Raw genomic sequence first — 17,084 nt, 5'->3', positions numbered from 1 at the left:
ACAAAGAGAAGGGGCAGAGATGATAAAGGGGGGCGGAGGGAGGGGCTCTCCCTGCGTCCTCCCCTCCCCGGGTCCCCCAGGGTCCCCCTCATAGCTGACATCTGCTTCCTTTGGACCCTCTTCCAGCTCCCGGCCCTGCCCTGGCCTCAGCCAGAAAGTAGCAGTGAGGGCATTTGGACCCAGGGCTTGCAGACTCTGAAGTCTGGGGTCAGAGTTCCCCACCTCTTCGCTCCCCCCAGCTCATGGACAGAAAATCACATGACCTTGGGAACCCTAAGCTCCCAAACACCCTGTTGGGTGGCTTCCATCATTTGGCTTTTTAAATTTTTTTTTTTTAATAAGTGAAGAAATGGGCTCAGAGAGGGTCATTGAGCAGCCCAAAGTCATACAGGCTCTGAGCAACAGGCCAAGGGAAAAAAAACCCACATTCTTCTTTTATCCCCAATACTATCACCTCAGAGAAAGTCCCTCTGGAATCCTGGCTCCTCTGGGAAAGAGGGGTGAGGAAATACTCCCAGAGGAGGCACAGAGTAGATTCAGGCTCCATTTCCCCAATCAGACCCAACCCAAGTCAGTCTGGGAGGGAGGTCCCCTCGCGGTCCCCAGGATCTCCATCCCCAACTCCTTCACCACCCTCCTGGGCACAAGGGGGACACGTGGATATGGGGGAGACCAAGAGGGGAGGGAAGGAGGAGGGGGAGCGGGTGGAAAGGAGAGGAGGTTGAAGAGCTGCAGGGGAGCAGGGGACCTGCCCTAGGGCCACATCATCTGTCCCTTTGTCCCACTCCAGAGGACTGAGGGCTCCGTGGGGCAGGGGACTTTGGCTTGGCCAGTGGAGAGGAGGTTCAGAGGACCAAGGGACAGCAGCACCTTTACAGCTCCCGCCCGAGGGAGGGCAGTGGGCGGGGGTCGGCGGGGCCACCGTGGGCAGTCGCCATGGGTCCTACAGACCTGGGCCAAGTCCTGGCTTGCCAAGCATGTGACCTGGGGCGGGTCCCCTTTCCCATGGCCTCCAGTTTCACTTAAGAAAACTGCTCATGAAGGAGCCGTAGCCCCAGGATGCATGTCCTCTGACCGGGTGTTGGCTGCGTGGACCCCACCGTCGGACCGCGGGTGGCCTGGGGTCTGGTGGCCTGGGATCTGGTGGCCCTGTGCCTAGTTTGTCAGATGAGCTGCAGACCCTTGGCCAGGGCTGATGGGAGCTCAGGGGTCCGCAAGCGTCTCTGCCTCGGGTTCTGGGCCCCGACAGCCCGCAGGGTGAGGCCCCTGTCCCTAAGGGGAGGACCCCAGGGGTCTGGGAGGGACAGGAATGGGCCTGTGGCCACACGCAGGATGGGACTGGGCCCAAGCCCCCGATCACTTCTCTTCCCCCATCAAGGGACACTGTCCCCCTAGGACTCTTCTGCGGGGGGGGGGGGGGGTCCTCTGGGCAGGGGGAGGTACTCACAGCACTGGCTGCTGGGCACGGGCAGCGGCTTGTCCTGCTCCTCGTGGAAGGAATACTGCGGAGAGGGACAGGAGGCGCTCAGGGCCAAGAAGGTCCCCAGCCCTGTGTCCCGTCCCCTGGCCTCCAGCCCCTCCGGCTATCAGAGAAAGAGGGGACAGAGCGGGGGTGCAGGGGAGGGATCTGAGAAGACTCGTGCCAAGGAGAGGCTCTGTCCTCACTGCACTGCGCGTCCCCTGACCCCGTCACTGCTTCACAACTGGCACCTATGTCCCCATCCCCCCCCCACCGTGCCCACCTTGCCACTGCAGCTGCGTGACAGAGCCCTCTGAACAGACGCAGGGAAGAACAAGCCAGGGGGTGGGGGACAGAGGTGGCGAGGGGGAGGAGGAGGGGGAGGAGGAGGGGGAGGGGAGGAGGAGGGGGAGGGGAGGGGGAGGGGGAGGGGAGGCCGCACCTCGTCCTGGTCGCGCAGGGTGTTCAGCTGCTCCAGCTTCTTGGCCCAGTACCGCGCCTCCTCCTCGGGGATGTCTGTGGGCACAGCGGGCTGAGGCGGCCTGGCTGGTGGCCCCAGCTGAGGGCTCCCTGCCGCTGGCCGTCTCTCCTCCTGGCAGCCCGAGGCCCCACCGAAGCCCAGCCAGGACCCCCAGACCTGAGCCCCGAGGATCGGGGGCATCTGCCACTCATAGGTGAGGCACAGGGGACAGGACGGTCTCAGGCGTGCAGTGGGGACACCTCTGCCAACTCGGTGCCCCCAGGAGACGCCCTTCTGGGGAGGGGACCCGGTCCCCAGCGGGCAGGGCTGGCTGGGCCCAGTTGGACGCGGCCACTCCCCTGGACTGGGGGGCGTTGGGAAGCCGGGACTCACCCAGGGGCAGCTCGAAGCGCGTGTCCAGCAGGATGCGGTGGAACGTGGGGTCCTTGGTGCCGCAGATTTCGCTGTCCGCCATGATCACCTGGGAGTCCAGCGTCAGCCACTCTCCAGGGCCCTCCTGGGGTCGTGGGAGGGTGACAGGGACCAAGGGCTCTGGTTAGCTAAGGGGATCGTGTCCCCAGCAGGGCCCCCGCCCTCTCGCAAGGCACCCCTCACCCCATATCACCCCTACCCAGAGGGCAAGGGTCCCTCCCCACTTTATAGTGAGGAAACTGACCCTCAGAAAGGGAGGGTCTCAGCCCAGAGCCACGTGGCAGGTCAGGGAAACTCGGAGGCGAGGACCCAGGAGAGAGGACCCAGGAGAGCAGGCAGGCGCTGGTGTAGCTTTGTCACGAGGGGTTTGGGGACTCTGGCTTCACAGTCCTCCCACCACCCAAGGAGGAAATGCCCAAAGAGAATGAGCCTGTTCCCTGATGATTCAGGGACATGGGCCCTGTGAGCAAGGGGGTCCACTCTGAACCTCAGTATTTTCATCTCTTAAATGAGAACAATCTCCTGTGGAGTCCTCTGACTGCTGTCCCGCATGACCAGGCCCCCCTCACACTTGGGGGGGGCCACTCGAGGCCTCTTTTGAGGCTCATTTCCTTGAACTATTACATTCATTTCCTCCCTTGTCCTGGTTCATTCAATCATTGACTCAAAACCAAATGCTCCCTGGAGCCGCCTCTGTGCCAGCTTCATGCTGAGTGACGCCAGGGTCCCCAAGGGCCCCAGGCATCAGTCTGGCTCCTGAAGAGCTCACAGTCCTGGGAAGCAACGCTGGGCCCATGAGGTCAGGGCCAGGCCTGAGGGATCCAGGGACGTTGGCCAGGGCTTCAGGAGGGGGAGGTGTAGCTCAGAGGGGAGTGGAAGGGAGGGCGCTGGGGCCCAGGAACAGCATCTGCAAAGGCTCAGAGGCCAGGATCTGCACAGTGAGCAGGCCATGCCGAAGGCCTCCCAAGGGACAGGGCGGGGGACAGCTCAGAGCTCCAGGCCATAAGATCCTGCAGCGGTCAGCACAGAGTGGGTGAGAATCAGGTCAGGAGGCCCCGAGAGGAGGCCAGAACTGGGCTGTGGGGACAGGGAGGTCACCAGAGTGGTCCCCACCCTCTGGTGTGGTGTGAGGGCGGAGGTGTTGGGCTTCTGTCTACACTGTCCTCTGGCTGGTGTCATCCTGCTGCCCTCCCAGGGCGCAGAACACTAGCTGCCCACATCCCCCTCCTTCTTCCATAGAAATCTATTTTTAGCTGTGATGGGGGCATGGCTTAAGACTACATTTCCCAGAATTCATTGAAGCCACGTGGAACCACAGTTCAGTTTTGGCCAATGGGATGTATTTAAAATGCTGGGAGCAGCCTCCAGGTTGGGCCCTTAACTAAGCAGGTGAGCACTCCCCTTTACTACCTTTCCTTGGCTGGAATGAAGATGCAATGATGAGCCTCAAACAGCCACTTTGGACCATGAGGTAGAAGTCATACGGGAGAGCAACAAGTTGAAGGAACTTGGACCCCAGTGGCTTTGACTGTCTTAACAACCCCAAAGGTATACATAGATATTGTCAGGGGCAGAGAATGTAAATGCCCATTTGTTTAGGCCACAAGGCTCTGGGCACTCCTCCTTCCCCACCTTCAGCCCACCCACCACTCACCTCATTGGATTGTCGGATGGTCCTCAGTGGGATCCACACAGTGCCCACCATTGTGTCCCAGATGAGACCCTTGTTCCACACCTCCACAGTCAGTCCTAAATCCAGGCGGTTAATCTCACTGTGGAAAGGGGAGACGGGGTATCAGGGGAGCAGGGGGGAGAGCATGGGAGCTCAGAGAGGTTAGTTTGTTTGCCTGAGGATACACAGCATACTGCAATTTAACCCCCTTAGCTGGACGGCAAGAGGGGAAACTGAGGCCAGAGGTGGGAGCTGACTGGCTTTGAGTACCACAGAAGCCAGCCAGGAGGGAAGGAGCGGGGACATGTCACACGTCTCCCACGCCTGTCTTCTGAGCCCCTGCTGGAGCCTTCGACCCTGATGATGCAGGAGAGTGAAGAAGCTGCTGAAACCCCGCCCTGGCCCCACTGTACCCCGATAACAGCGTCTGGGTGTCTCCAGCCTTGCAGTGTCACCTCTGCTCAACCAGGTGGGGACGCTCCTGAGCACATGAACACGTGCACTTTCATGCCCTTTCCTTGAGGGTTCACCCTGGAAATGGGCCAATTCAGGGACTGTCTGCCCCTCCCCCGGCACACCATCCCCCACCCCCCACCCCCTCCGTCCTCTGCTTCAGGGTCCTCAGTGCCTGGCCTCTCCTGTCTCCTGCCCGGCTGACACTTCACTGTCAGGCTCTGCTGGGGCATAGCCTGGGGGTGGAGAGTGGCCTGGGACCAAACCCCAGCTGTGACACAAACGTGCTGTGTGACACTGAGCAGTGGCTCTACTTCTCTGGGCCTCCATTTCATCATCTGTAAAAGGGGGATTGCAGGGGCAGCTCCCCTCCCAGGGCTGTAGGTGCAGCTGATTCAGTTCAAGCAGAGGAAGCCTCTGAGCAGGGCACAGACCGCGGCTGTCATCAGAGTAGACTGGACGGAGGTGGTTTTGCAAACGGGGCACTGGGTGGCTCTAGACTCTGGGCTGATCCGGGCCATGAATTCATTTGCTTATCAAATGGTTCTTGAGTACCTACTATGTGCCAACTCCTGTGACAGGGGGGTCACAGTGGGGACAGAAATCAACCCTGTCCCACCCTCCTGGAGCTCCCAGTCTAGCAGCCGTGGCCAGAAATGAAAAACTCATAGAAATGGCTAGAATATCCATTGGAGGGGAAGCCCGGGGAAGCTACCGGGCTCTGACAGTGGTTTTTGGAAGAAGAAGGGTGGGGCTTCCCTGGAGGGGTCACGAGCTGAGATCCAAAGGACAAGCTGCTGTTTGGGGTGAGGGGAGGAACGCAAGTGCCAAGGCCCTGGGGCAGGACCAACCTGGGCTGTGGGAGGAACCTATGGCTGGGGCAGGTGAGGAGGAGAAGATGGAGAGGTGCTGGCGGGGACAGCGGGCAGGAGTGTGGCTTTATTCTGAGGTCGACAAGCTACGGACACGTTTGGAACAGAGGAGTGACAGGATGTGATTTACAGTTTTAAAAATATCCCCCTGGCTGCCTGGAGCAGAGCAGATTGTGGGGGGCGGGCCGCAGCGGGAGGCCGGGGGCGGAGGCCGGGACTTGGCCGGTGGCTGCTGAGGTAAAGGGAAGCGGTTGCATTCTGGATGCGCTTTGGGAAAGGGCCGGCGGGGCAGGGAGGGTCAGGCCACTCGGCTCCCTGGCGGTGCCAGGCACTGCCCGAGGTGGCCGCGGCGCGGGCAGGGGCGTGGCTGAGCTGGACGCGCAGACTCACAACATGAAGTCCTGCTCCCAGCTGGGCTGGCTGCCGCGCACCGCGATGGTCGTGCTCTTGACATTCTGCACCTTCAGGGTCACGTACGTGTTGAATTTCTCTGTGGCGGTGACAGCAGAGTCAGCGACGCAGTTCAGGGACTGCACCGCCCGCTCTGGGTCCCCGAGCTGACCGGCAGGGGCTCCTGCCCGGCCAGCCCTCCCCACGCCAGGCCCCCAGGCGACAAGCCGGGCTGGGGGAGGGGACACCTGAGATCAGGGAGACCTGGAATCTGGGGCCTCACCCAGCTGCCTAGAAATGACCAGCTCCGGGGCTGGGGGCGGGGCCGGCTGGTGAAGCCCCTGCTGGCCTGAAGTCCCCGAGTCCAGCCCCGGGAACAGGAGACTATGCCTTTGGTTTGGGCTGAGAAGACCAGGGTCCCAGAAAAGGGACAAAACTGACTGTGAGAAACTCCCTTTGGGGCTGGGGCTGGGGCTCAGGGGCAGAGGGCCTGCCTGGCACGGGAAAGGCACGGGGTTGGGTGTTGGCGTCGGGCCATCTACAACTACAAAAAAGATTTTATTCTAAATAGAAAGAAAAAAAAAAAAACTCCCTTTGGTTTTTGCTTTTCCGGACCTCGGTATCCTCATCTGTAGCAGGTCTATCCCCTCCTGGCCTCCCGAGACCCCCTGGGAAGCCAAGGCTCAGAGTGAGCCCCACTGGCCTGGGCCAGGGGGGTGGAAGGTGGGGACACAGGGCGATCCCAGGCCAAGGTCCCCCTCCCAGCTCCACCCTCCCACGCCCCTCCTCCCTGCGCAGAAACCAAGTCTGAGTCTGGACGCAGAGCCAGACAGCCTCCCAGCCTCTCCAGGGACAGACAGACAGACAGGGCAAAGGAGCGGCGCTTACCTTGGGCACCATCAAACTTGGCTTTTTTGACTGTGGAGAGAGACAGAGAGGGAGGAGAGGAGGGGGGATGTGGAGGGGACACAGACGGACAGACATCCAAGCCAGAGCCACAGATGCAGAGGAGAGACACAGAGACACAGAGAGTCACAGACACCGAGAGACACGGGAGAAAGCCACAGCCAACCAAACGAATGAAAGAAGCAAAGCCAGGGACAGCAACAAGGAGGATGAAGGAGGCAGGGGGGAGAGAGAGAGAGAGAGAGAGAGAGAGATCATCAGACAGATGAGTACAGGCAGACCTAGGGTGGGAGGAAACTGGATGGCAGAAGAGTCCCCACAGTCCCCCACCTCCCACAGCCCCAGCCCTCCTGGAGTTGAGCCTTCATCTGCAATGGAGCAAGAGACCTAAGAAGGAACGGGGCAGGTGGCAGTAGATGCCTCCTCCAGGAAGCCCTCCGGGATTGATTGCCTCCCGAGCAGTGTGGAAGGGGTGGGTGTGAGGACAGCTGCAGCCCTGGGGCCCTCAAGGTCCAGGTGCGACTGGTTTACAGGACGGGAACTTCCCTTGACAGCATCTCGGCCCCTCCCAAACCTGCTCCCCGCGGGACCCCAGTCCCTCTTCCCTTCTCCCTCCTTTCACCCTTCTTTTCCAATTCACGTCTTCATCTGGGTCCATGGCACCCTGGACCAAACCGAAGCAATCGAGGTACGATCGAGGAATGAAGGAGTTCTTCCCCTGCCCCCCGCCCCAGGGAACCCGGGTCCTCCTGACCCCAGAGATGGTTGCGCACCCCCTTCTCACCGCCCACCCTCTGTTCTGCACCTTTGGGTTTCCCCTGTCCCTCTGCCTCCTGGGTCTGTCTGTATGTATGTATTTATTTAACTGGGGATTGAACCCAGGGGCACCGAGTCACACTGAGCCACCTCCCCAGCCCCTTTTTATATTTTATTTAGAGACAGGGTCTCGCTGAGTGGCTTAGGGCCTCGCTGTTGCTGTGGCTGGCCTGGAACTCGCACCCTCCTGCCTCAGCTGCGCCCAGCTTTCTGCGTCTCTGGACGGGTGCGTGGAAGCCATGGAACAATGAATTCCTAGAAACAGGACCGTGTAGGGACAGGTGCCACAGCCTCTTGGATTTGTATCTCTGTCCCCATCACTTGAGTTTCTGCCTTGCAAAACGCTTGACTGGAACCAGGGAACACAGGAGTCCATCCAGGGTGGGAGCCAGTGGCTCTGACACAGGGATGGTGACTATGGTCGGGTCCCTTGCAGCAGAGGAGTCAGCAATGAGAGGGTGCTTTCCTAAGCCAGCGCCAACCTCCTCACCCCAAAGGCCCAGACTTTAAACGCAAATGATGGGGCATCACACCCGCCACACTTGAGTTTGGCCTTGGCAGGTAGAGTGTGGATGGAGCCCTTGACTGGGTGTTGGGACAGGTGAGCACTGGCTCTGCTGGGAGTCAAACAGAGTTGGGTTCAGATTCAGTGCTGTGTGACCCTGGGCTAGTGAATCCCCCTTTCTGGGCCTCCATCTTTGTCTTACTCTCCCTCCCTGCTTTTCTAGATCTGGTTCTCTCCCTCTTTCTTTCTCTCTCCCTCCCTCTCTCCCCTGTCCTCATCTCTGTTTCTTTCCCCCACACCCTGAAATCAGTATCAGTCCCTGTGTCCTCACTTTTCTGCTCAAGGCACATGGCTGCATTGAGTTAAGGACCCTGTCTTGCCTGCTCAATCAGTCCCTGTCCCACTGCCCTGTGGAATCCTTGTCACCCAGCTCCCAGGGAGCTCTCCTACCCGTCGCCCCAGCCTGGGGCTATGCCCAGCCTGGCCCAGGCCTCCTCCCCGGGGAGAGCACACCTGGGAGGCTCTGGCAAAGGTGGGCAGCCGCGGGGCGGGAGGGAGGCACCCAGATTGAGGCTGGGAAAGGCACCTACAGGGCAGACGGAGACTGGGAGAGAAAAGGAAAGGGGGAGCAGGAGGGGAGGAGGAGGACTGCACAGCAGGCAGGAACCCTCAGGTCACTGTTGGGGGCAGGCGCGGGCGAGGTGGGGGAGGGGTGTGTTGGGGGCACTTGGAGGGGCAAGCTGTGCGCGGCGCTGGGGGAATCCAGGGGCCCCTCGGCTCCTTGGACAATGCCCGCTTTGCAGACCATGGGCCCGGCTCAGGGCAGCCCTGGAGCCTTCTGGTGCGTCTGTCTTCCTCCCTGTGTCTTTCCTCCAAGAGGCTCTCGCCGGCCTCCCATCAAGTCTCCCTGCTCCTCGGTCTATTATTCTCCCCACCCTGTCACTCCGGTCCCCTCTTCCTCCCTCTGGCTCTCCGCTCCCTGCAACCCCAGCCCGGCCCCTCCCCGCAGGCTGTCGGTACTGAGGGTGCGGGGCTCAGGAGGGCCTCAGGCCGTGGGGACTTGCTGGAGGGCTCTGTCCTGCTGACTGAGGCCAGCTCCGGCCCTCAGCCCCTGCAGAAGGTCCGGGGCAAGGACATCAATATTTGCTCATCCTTCAGGAGGCTCAGAGGGGAAAAGGGTCTCAGAGAAAAGGGAAAACCAAAAGCCGCCCAGGCTGGGGACAGGGGTCTTGGAGGGAAAAGGAGCTTGTGATCCAGGAGGGACTCAAGAAGGCTGCGAGGCTTGGAGGGGAGGGCGGGGCTTAGGGAGGGTGGTCTCGGGGCGGGGCTTAGGGAGGATGGTCTCGGGGCAGGGCTTAGGGAGGGTGGTCTCGGGGCGGGGCTTAGGGAGGATGGTCTCGGGGCAGGGCTTAGGGAGGGTGGTCTCGGGGCGGGGCTTAGGGAGGGTGGTCTCGGGCGGGGCTTAGGGAGGGTGGTCTCGGGCGGGGCTTAGGGAGGGTTATGGGGCGGGGCTGGCAGGAAGGGTGGTCAGGGGTAAGGGGCAGGAGGGAGGGGTGGTCTGAGTGAGGAGGGGCTTGGAGGAAGGTGGCGGGGGGCGCTCAGGGGGGGACCAAGGGGCTGGAGAAGGAACGGATTCGGCTGGTGTCTTTCCCGGCCGGCGCATGCTCTCCCCAGAGGAGCCGTCCTCGCCGTCACGTCCCTCCACCTTCACGCCGCGCCAGTTGCTGGATGAGGGTCAGCGGGGCGGAAGCGCCAGCCCTCCCCAGCGGGCTCCAGTCACAAGCGGGCACCAGGCTATTTATAACGTGGGCGCGGAGGGCGTGAGCGACGCGACGGCGGGGAGGTGGCGGGAGCGGCCCGGGCGGGGGGAAGGGGGGGCGCGGGCGCTGTCGCCCTCTGTGTCGGGTGGGTGGAGACACCGCGTCACGCGCAGTCAGTGGCCTGCGCGGCCTCGGATGTCTCTGGGGCCCCATCAGCCGGGACTGATGAATGTGGTTACAGATGCTCCCCAACCTGGGGAAGCTGGAGCGGGGGTTCAGGCTGCGGGATCCCCATGGGCACTGCGGGGCTCGAGGCCTCAGTTTCTGCATCTGGGAAATGGGGAGAGGTCGAGCTGGGAGGTTTAGATCCCCTCTTCCTCCCTCTCCTCCTTCTGCACTGTCATTATTATAGTATCATTAATAATAATAATTAATAATAGTATTTACACATTATTATTAGGACTAGTATCATGACTATTTTTATTATTTGGTTGATTTCTCAGCGTGCCCTTGGCTAAGATTCTAGGATCCTGAATTCTAACTGAAGGGGCCTCCAGTCTTGAGGCACTTGTGACCTGCCAGATGAGGGGGGCAGTGTGAAGGGCAGGGGGAGGGGAACCCAGCCATCAAGGAGAGATCTGAAAGCCCACTCCCCTGATGTGCTCACTGCGTGTCAGAATATACACAGTGCGAGGCCACCATATCAAAGGGTGGCTTTGGCATGGGGGTGGGGAACATAGAAAATCCAGAAATAGATTCCAGGATATTTGACGGTTTCCCGTGTGATGTTGCTGGCAGACACTTCAGCGGGAGACGGATGAGCTCTATGATATAGGGCGTTGACCCTGCGGGTTTTGCAAGGCGCAGAGAATAAGCGAGGACTCTCAACTCTACTGGAGGAATAAGCTGGAGCCTTCTGTGTGAAAAACAAACATGCCAAGAGCCCAAGGATCAGTGATCCTGTGCTGCTTACCACGGACCGCTAAGAATTAGGCCCAGTGTATACAGTTGTAGTTGCTCATTAAATAGTGATTCGCTAAAGGCGTGACGTCCTTTCCTCCCATGGTTGACTTGCGCTAAGACGGCAACTGGACGCTGTCCGTGGTGCTGAACCCTCCATCCCTGCTCTTGTATCCCTGATGAACTTGGCTTCCTTTGTCCTGCTCAAGAGCTGGAGACCCCTCTTGGAGCCCTCCTCGGGCCTACATAGAGTGCCCTACACTGATGGACCTCCTTCCCGAAAGCTGTTAGGCTCCATTAATAAAAATACCATCATTGATTTTCCATTTCTTTGGCTCACACTTATTGGGCCTTCCCATAGGCCAGGCATCATGCCAAAGGGCCCTGCCTCCTCTCATTAGAGCATCCTGGCAAACCCAGGTGGCACTGGCGCTATTGGTGTGCCCATTCTACAGATGGGCATGCTGAGGAATGAAGAGCATGTGGGACTTGCAGAGAGTGATGAATGCAGGATTCAAACCCAGACCTGCCCAAGACAGAATGCCCTTGTTAGCACCTCACATAGTGAGAGGAAAGACCCAGATGCAGATGCCCCCAGGTGGGTGACATCACAGATGGGGCAGCCCTGGAGAGTGATCTGTGAAGTCTTCCTGGGAGAGAGGAGGAAAACAGCCATTATGAATGAGGAGGTGGTGACGTGCCAGTTTACTGAGTGGATACGGGAAGAAGGCAATCAGGACAGACTCTCACCCATGGAGGGAATTTGGCTGTCTCCCAGGTTCTGAGGCTGAGAGAAGGCTCAACGGCCTTCCCTCACCCACAACAGGCTCAGGAGTCTGTTAGTTTCACCTCTGGCTCTGTGGCAGTAGACAAGTTGGTAGACCTCTCTGAGCCTCAGTTTTGCTCATCTGCAAAATGGGGCTGCTCTGAGGATTCAAGAGGGCAGTGGGCACAAAAATCCTCGAAACCGTGCCTGCAGCATGCTGGATGGGTGGGACTTGTGGATGTTATTATTGGTCATGAGGCAAATTCTTTCCTCACACACATTCACTGATTTGTTTGCCTTATTCGCCCATCAAATATTTATGAATCCTTTAAAACCTAATGGTCTATGCAAAATGCCGCGAGGCACAGGAAAGCCTGGAATTGATCCTGACCGCTGCTCCTTGGACCATGCTGTTCCTTTGCCTGGACCACTGTCTTCCCTCCGATTATCTTTCCCCTCATCTTCTGACATTCAGGCAAATGGTAGGGGTGGGGCTCAAGGCAGGCTTCTAGAGGAAGAGTGTCCTGGACCCCTCCCCCGCTCCCCAGCCTTTTCCCATCTCTTTTACCCTAACACGATTAGGAGAGTGGCCAGGGGTAGGACTGGGTCCCCAGAACCAAGAACGGTGCCTGGTACACAGCAGGTGCTCAATGACTGCTTATCACGTAAATATGAGCAACTTCATAAAGGAACCAGGTGCATTTACCATTGGCAACCTCAGGACACTGCCAACAGCTGGCTGGCCGATTAAGAGGAAGCCATGTGTTTCCACACAGGTAAGGAAGCAGGAGCCCGGAGCCGGGCCTCTGTGGACAGGCTCCCGTTTGCTGGCTTGGGGGGCACGCTTGAGCGCTTCATCGGCCTGTTCGCTTGGGTGTCTGCAGGGAGGAGTTCACTTGCATAACCAGGGCAGGCGGATGTGTGTGCATGTATAGAGGGACATGGGACTGTTTGTGTGCAGGTGAGGATCTGCACACATGTGCCTAGAGATGAAGATGTACTGGCATGTGCAATCTTATGGACAATGAGTTAGTAGCACACACATGTTGGCACATGTGTGCATGCCATGCAGTTCCATGACCCATGTATTTGTGTATTTGCATACACACACTCATGTGTACCTGCGTACCTAAGTGAGTGTATGTAACATCCTTCGTCCATTCAAAAAGACTGCTTCGAATGTCTGAGCAAGCATTGTCCTGTGTGTACACATATGGTGTTTGTATGTGCTTATGTGTATAGAAGTTACTTCATGACACTTGGTACCTTAACGGGTGCAAACGGGTGCATGTCTGGGTGTGAAGTGGTGAGGAGATCTTGTGTAAGTTGACACACGTCAGCTTTGTATGGATACTTCCAGTTGTGCACCCACAGACACACCCATCTGTATTTCAGGGACTTTGGCTTAAGACTGGATCACACACACACACACACACACACACACACACACACACACGGGACTGTGTTCACGCAGGCATGGGTCTCCTGGGAGTCCTGGTAAGCTGTCTGTGCACAGCAGCAAGCCTGGTGGGAATGTGTGTAGGGCGGTGGACGCCTGGGTGAGGAGGGGCAGGTGTTCCAACTCCAGAGATGAGCTCAGACCCCGGGGCCACCACTCCCAGCCTAGTTTCCCTTCCGCCCAGCCCACCTCACACCCCCACTCTCCCCACCGTCCTCTTGGCCCCACCCCTCACCCCGGGGCTTTACCCTCCTCCAGCTCTTACAGCCCCCCACCCCCTCTCTTCCTGCTCCAGGGACCAGGCTCCCCCTCCTCACCAGGTCTCTCTGCCCCCCACCGCAGCCCCAGCCTCGCCCCGCCCATCAGCCCTCCACTCTGCCTGGGACTCCTTCCCACAAAGTCCACAGAATCCAGCACAATCCGGCCCCCGGGCCTCCCTTTCTGGAAGCCTCCTCCCTCTTACTGCACACCCCCACACACACACCACCCCCGCAGCCGAGCCTCCTGTTTGCGTCAGAGCTGAGCGTGAGATCCCGCCCCCTGCACTAGGCAGGCCTTCCCCAGGAGCCCTGCGAGGGGTGTGGGGGCGGGGAGGGGGCAAAGGAGAGGACGGGGGTCAGCAGGAGCACCCCACGGCCCCCGGCTCCGGCGCCGCTTCCTGGAGTGCCAGGCAACTCGAGAAAGGGAAGAGCCCGCTGGGTCTGACCCCCAACTTCCCCTCCATCCTTCCTCAGGCCTAGCCGTGGGGATAGCACGGGGGTCCCCTGGATTTCCCGACAACACTAGCTCCGCAGGCCTGGAGGTCAGGGGCTCGAAGTGTTGACCTTTGACATTAGGGATCCTTCTCCCACCACCCCCAGCCTCGTCAGACCGAAATAAGCTCAGAGAAAGGGGGCTCCTGTCCCTTTAAGAACACCCGCGTCCACGCCGCCGGCCCGACCCTATTTGCACACGGGAAGCCGCGGCGGGGAGCGGGCGGGCGGGGCTGGGTTTGTGAATGGAGCGGCGGGGGGAGGGGCGGGGGCGGGGCCCGGCTCGGGCCTGCCCACCTGGGTCCAGGCGGCCGCTGGAGTTCGGCACGCACGCGCGCGCTCGTACACACGCGCGCGCACACACTCTCACACTCCCCGCCGCCCAAGGTCTCCCGAAGCCTGGTCTCTCACACTCGGTCGACACCCTCCTTCCACCACCGCAGTCTTCATGAAGTGGGCGCGGGGAGCCGCGAACCCCAGTCCTTAAAAGCCAGGGTTCAGAATTCTGTGGGCCTCGAGCCCACCCACCGCCAGCCCGCTCCCCGCCCAAGGTCTCCCAGAGCCTGAGTTCTCTGCGGGAGTGCCTCGGACGCCCGGGCCCTGGTGAGCTGGCCTCTCCCAACCCTAGACTCAAAGGTGTGTTGGGGGGTCATGCGTCTCCCACGTTCCTCTCCCTCCCCCCACCCCAACGCAGAGCGTGGGCCTGGGCGTGGGCCTCAGTGCAGATGGCGCTCTGGCCCCAAAATAGCTCCCCCTTCCCTCCCTGCAGCCCAAAGTGGGTGAGGTGAGGATGGACCCACAGGGGTCGGGGTCGAGGGCGGGTGGTCGTGCGGGGGTCACTGCTCTTCCAAAAGGGTCTGCTCCCTACAGAGAAGGCTGGGTACGTCTTCAGGGGGTCTGGAGGGGGCGGGGGGAAGGTCCCTCCCGCTGTCCTCCCAGTCCCCATCTGGGAGGCCAAAGAGTTCATGGGAGAAGCAGCCCCACACCCCCAGTCATCGCCCTCTCTGGACGCTGGGGGTCTCCCTGGCCCCCTCCCCCTAGTCCTCTTCACCCAGGGCTGGGGGTCCTAGAACTCTCCGCTGTCCTGAGGGCCAAGACGCCCGCCCACCCAGACCTTCCATTTCCGGGGCTTGGAGACCCGCGCCCCTTCGAATGCCCAGCCGGGTCCGCGTCCCCGAGGATCCGTAGCCCAGCGCACAGGACCGGACTCCTTCCGAGTGCCCCGCAGGAGTCAGACTACCCAGCCAGCCCGCTCCACACGGACCCCTACACCAACAACCCGGTCTACACCATCGCCCGAGTCTGGACCGCTTCGGGACAGAACCCGAGATCCCCACCCGCGTCCACACGATCCCCAACAGAGGCTATCGGGACCCCCGAGAACAGAGCCGCGTCTACACGGGTCACCCCCCGAGGCGGCCTGCCGCAGCGCCCAGCGCTCGCCCCTCGGCGGTCCCGCCGCGTGTGCTCAGGTCACCCCCGGAGGAGCCCAGCCGCATCCACGCGGACCCCGGGAGCAGCCCGCGCCCGCACGGGTGCCGACCCGCAGCCTCCCGCCTACCTCCAACGCAGAGCAGGGACATGGCTCCGGAGTCGCCGGCGGGCCGGGGGCGGCCAGGCTGGTTCGGTGGGGTCGGGCTCAGCGGCCGCCGGCTCCGTGCATCTCGCGGCTGCAGCCCGCGCTCTGCTCACGCCCGGGCCCGGCCGCCGCCAGCCATCTTGGTTCAGCACCGGGGGGCGGACAGCTCCTGACGTGGCGCCGGCGCGCGGCGGGCGGGGCCGGAACGCCTGATGGGGCGGGGGCGCCGCAGCCTGGGGGTGCATTAAAGAGCCCCGCGTGGAGCCCCGGATCCCCGCCTCCAGGCCTCCCCCGCACGGGGACTGGGCGGCCCCCACGCATGTCGCCTGCCGGCTCTGCCCGGAGGATCTCCGCTCCTGGGGCTCTGGGGCTCCGTCTCTCCAACACTCTCTTCCCTGCTCTCTGCTCCTGTTCTCTCCAGGCCTTTCTTAATCATGTCTTCCTCTGAGCCCCTCTCTGTTCCTTTTCTGTGCCTCTGTTAGGTCCCATCTAGGTCTCAATGACCCCGTTTCACTTTCTCTAAGCCACCCATCCTTCTTTCCCTGTATAACTAGAAATCTATTCATCCGTCAATGCCCTCTCCTCCTCCTCCGGGAAGCCTTCCTTGACTTCCCTTGCACTGACCTCTCTGGGTCTCCAGCTCCCAGCCCTTCCTCTGGTTGGGCCCTGATTCGAACTCCTCTGCACGCACCTAGCTGGGAGCCTCCATATGGCCCTTACCCTACAAACCTGTCCACGTGTGTGCCAGTGTCTGGAATGACACGGGAGGCCGAGCCCCACAGGGCAGCCTGTCCCTGACACACAGGAAAGACCTTCATAAATGCAGAATGTGTATGGAGTTCGCTGTGAGGGAGGCCTGTGTTTAAAACCCCGCTCTGCCTCTAATCGCCAGCATGGTCTTGGCCAAGTCACATGACTTTTCTGTGCCTCAGTTTCCCTGTGAAAGGGGATGACAACAGACCCGCCTCTCAGGTGGCAGGAGCTGTCATATGAGTGAACACCTGAAGGGGCTGGGCACTGTAGTCTCCTGTTAGCCACGTTACATCTCTCTTTGCTTTCAGAGTGTTAATTAAGTCTCAAGTAGATGTGCACAGGAGAGGGATGAGCAGTAGAGCCACAGGCTTGGGTAAAAAGCATCAGCACACAGTGGGAGGCTCCTCGGTGCCTCCCCAATCTCATCCCTCAGCTCAGAAAGGAGAATTTCCCCCAATTTTTTCACTTCCATGCTTTTCCTTACACATGCTTGACAGCAAACATTTGAATTTTGATTGTTTATGACCTTTATGTAACTGACACAAATGTTCACATTCTTTACCAACCTGTTTTGTTTGCTCAACATAATTCTGCTGATGTTCCTCTGTATCAATGCTGGCTGTGATGCGGGTCTTTTACACTGCTGTATAATATACTGCTAATGAGTACAACAGTATGATTGACCTATTTTTTTCAGTTAGTGGGCCTTTGGGTTGTTTCAAATTTGGATTTATTGCAAATACACACACACAGACACACACACACACACAGATTTATGACCATGCTCAGTATTGTGTGCTGGTTCACATGGATGACAATGGCTAAGTCATAAAACATATGTATGCTCACTTTCACTGGATAATGTAAAAACAATTTTATAGTGACTCCAGCAATTTTCATCATACTCGCATCAAAGATGCATCAGTGGGCCGGGTGCAGTGGCACAGGCCTGTAATCCCAGCAGCTGGGGAGGCTGAGGCAGGAGGATTGCAATTCAAAGCCACCCTCAGCAACAGCAAGACCCTAAGCAACTCAGTGAGACCCTGTCTCTAAATAAAATACAAAACATGGATGGGGATATGGCTCAGTG

At 59.7% G+C, this 17,084-nt stretch overlaps 1 protein-coding gene across 4 annotated transcripts in view; it reads right to left on the bottom strand.

Annotated features, from left to right (window-relative positions):
* The window catches only part of Unc13a (unc-13 homolog A), a 57,451-nt gene extending 42,206 nt beyond the window's left edge, over positions 1–15,245 (bottom strand). For all 4 annotated transcript variants that reach the window (XM_027932464.2, XM_071609680.1, XM_071609690.1 and 1 more), the window contains exons 1-7: positions 15,224–15,245; positions 6,627–6,656; positions 5,739–5,838; positions 4,006–4,123; positions 2,313–2,436; positions 1,902–1,975; positions 1,448–1,502 (exon numbers count right to left, since the gene is read on the bottom strand). In XM_027932464.2, the coding sequence (XP_027788265.2) occupies positions 1,448–1,502; positions 1,902–1,975; positions 2,313–2,436; positions 4,006–4,123; positions 5,739–5,838; positions 6,627–6,656; positions 15,224–15,245 (523 nt within the window). The remainder of the gene's footprint in view (positions 1–1,447; positions 1,503–1,901; positions 1,976–2,312; positions 2,437–4,005; positions 4,124–5,738; positions 5,839–6,626; positions 6,657–15,223) is intronic.
* Between the last annotated feature and the right edge of the window lie 1,839 nt (positions 15,246–17,084).

Source organism: Marmota flaviventris, chromosome 1, assembly GCF_047511675.1.
Source record: "Marmota flaviventris isolate mMarFla1 chromosome 1, mMarFla1.hap1, whole genome shotgun sequence".
Taxonomy (NCBI): Eukaryota; Metazoa; Chordata; class Mammalia; order Rodentia; family Sciuridae; genus Marmota; species Marmota flaviventris.
This window is presented reverse-complemented; position numbering and strand designations above follow the sequence as displayed.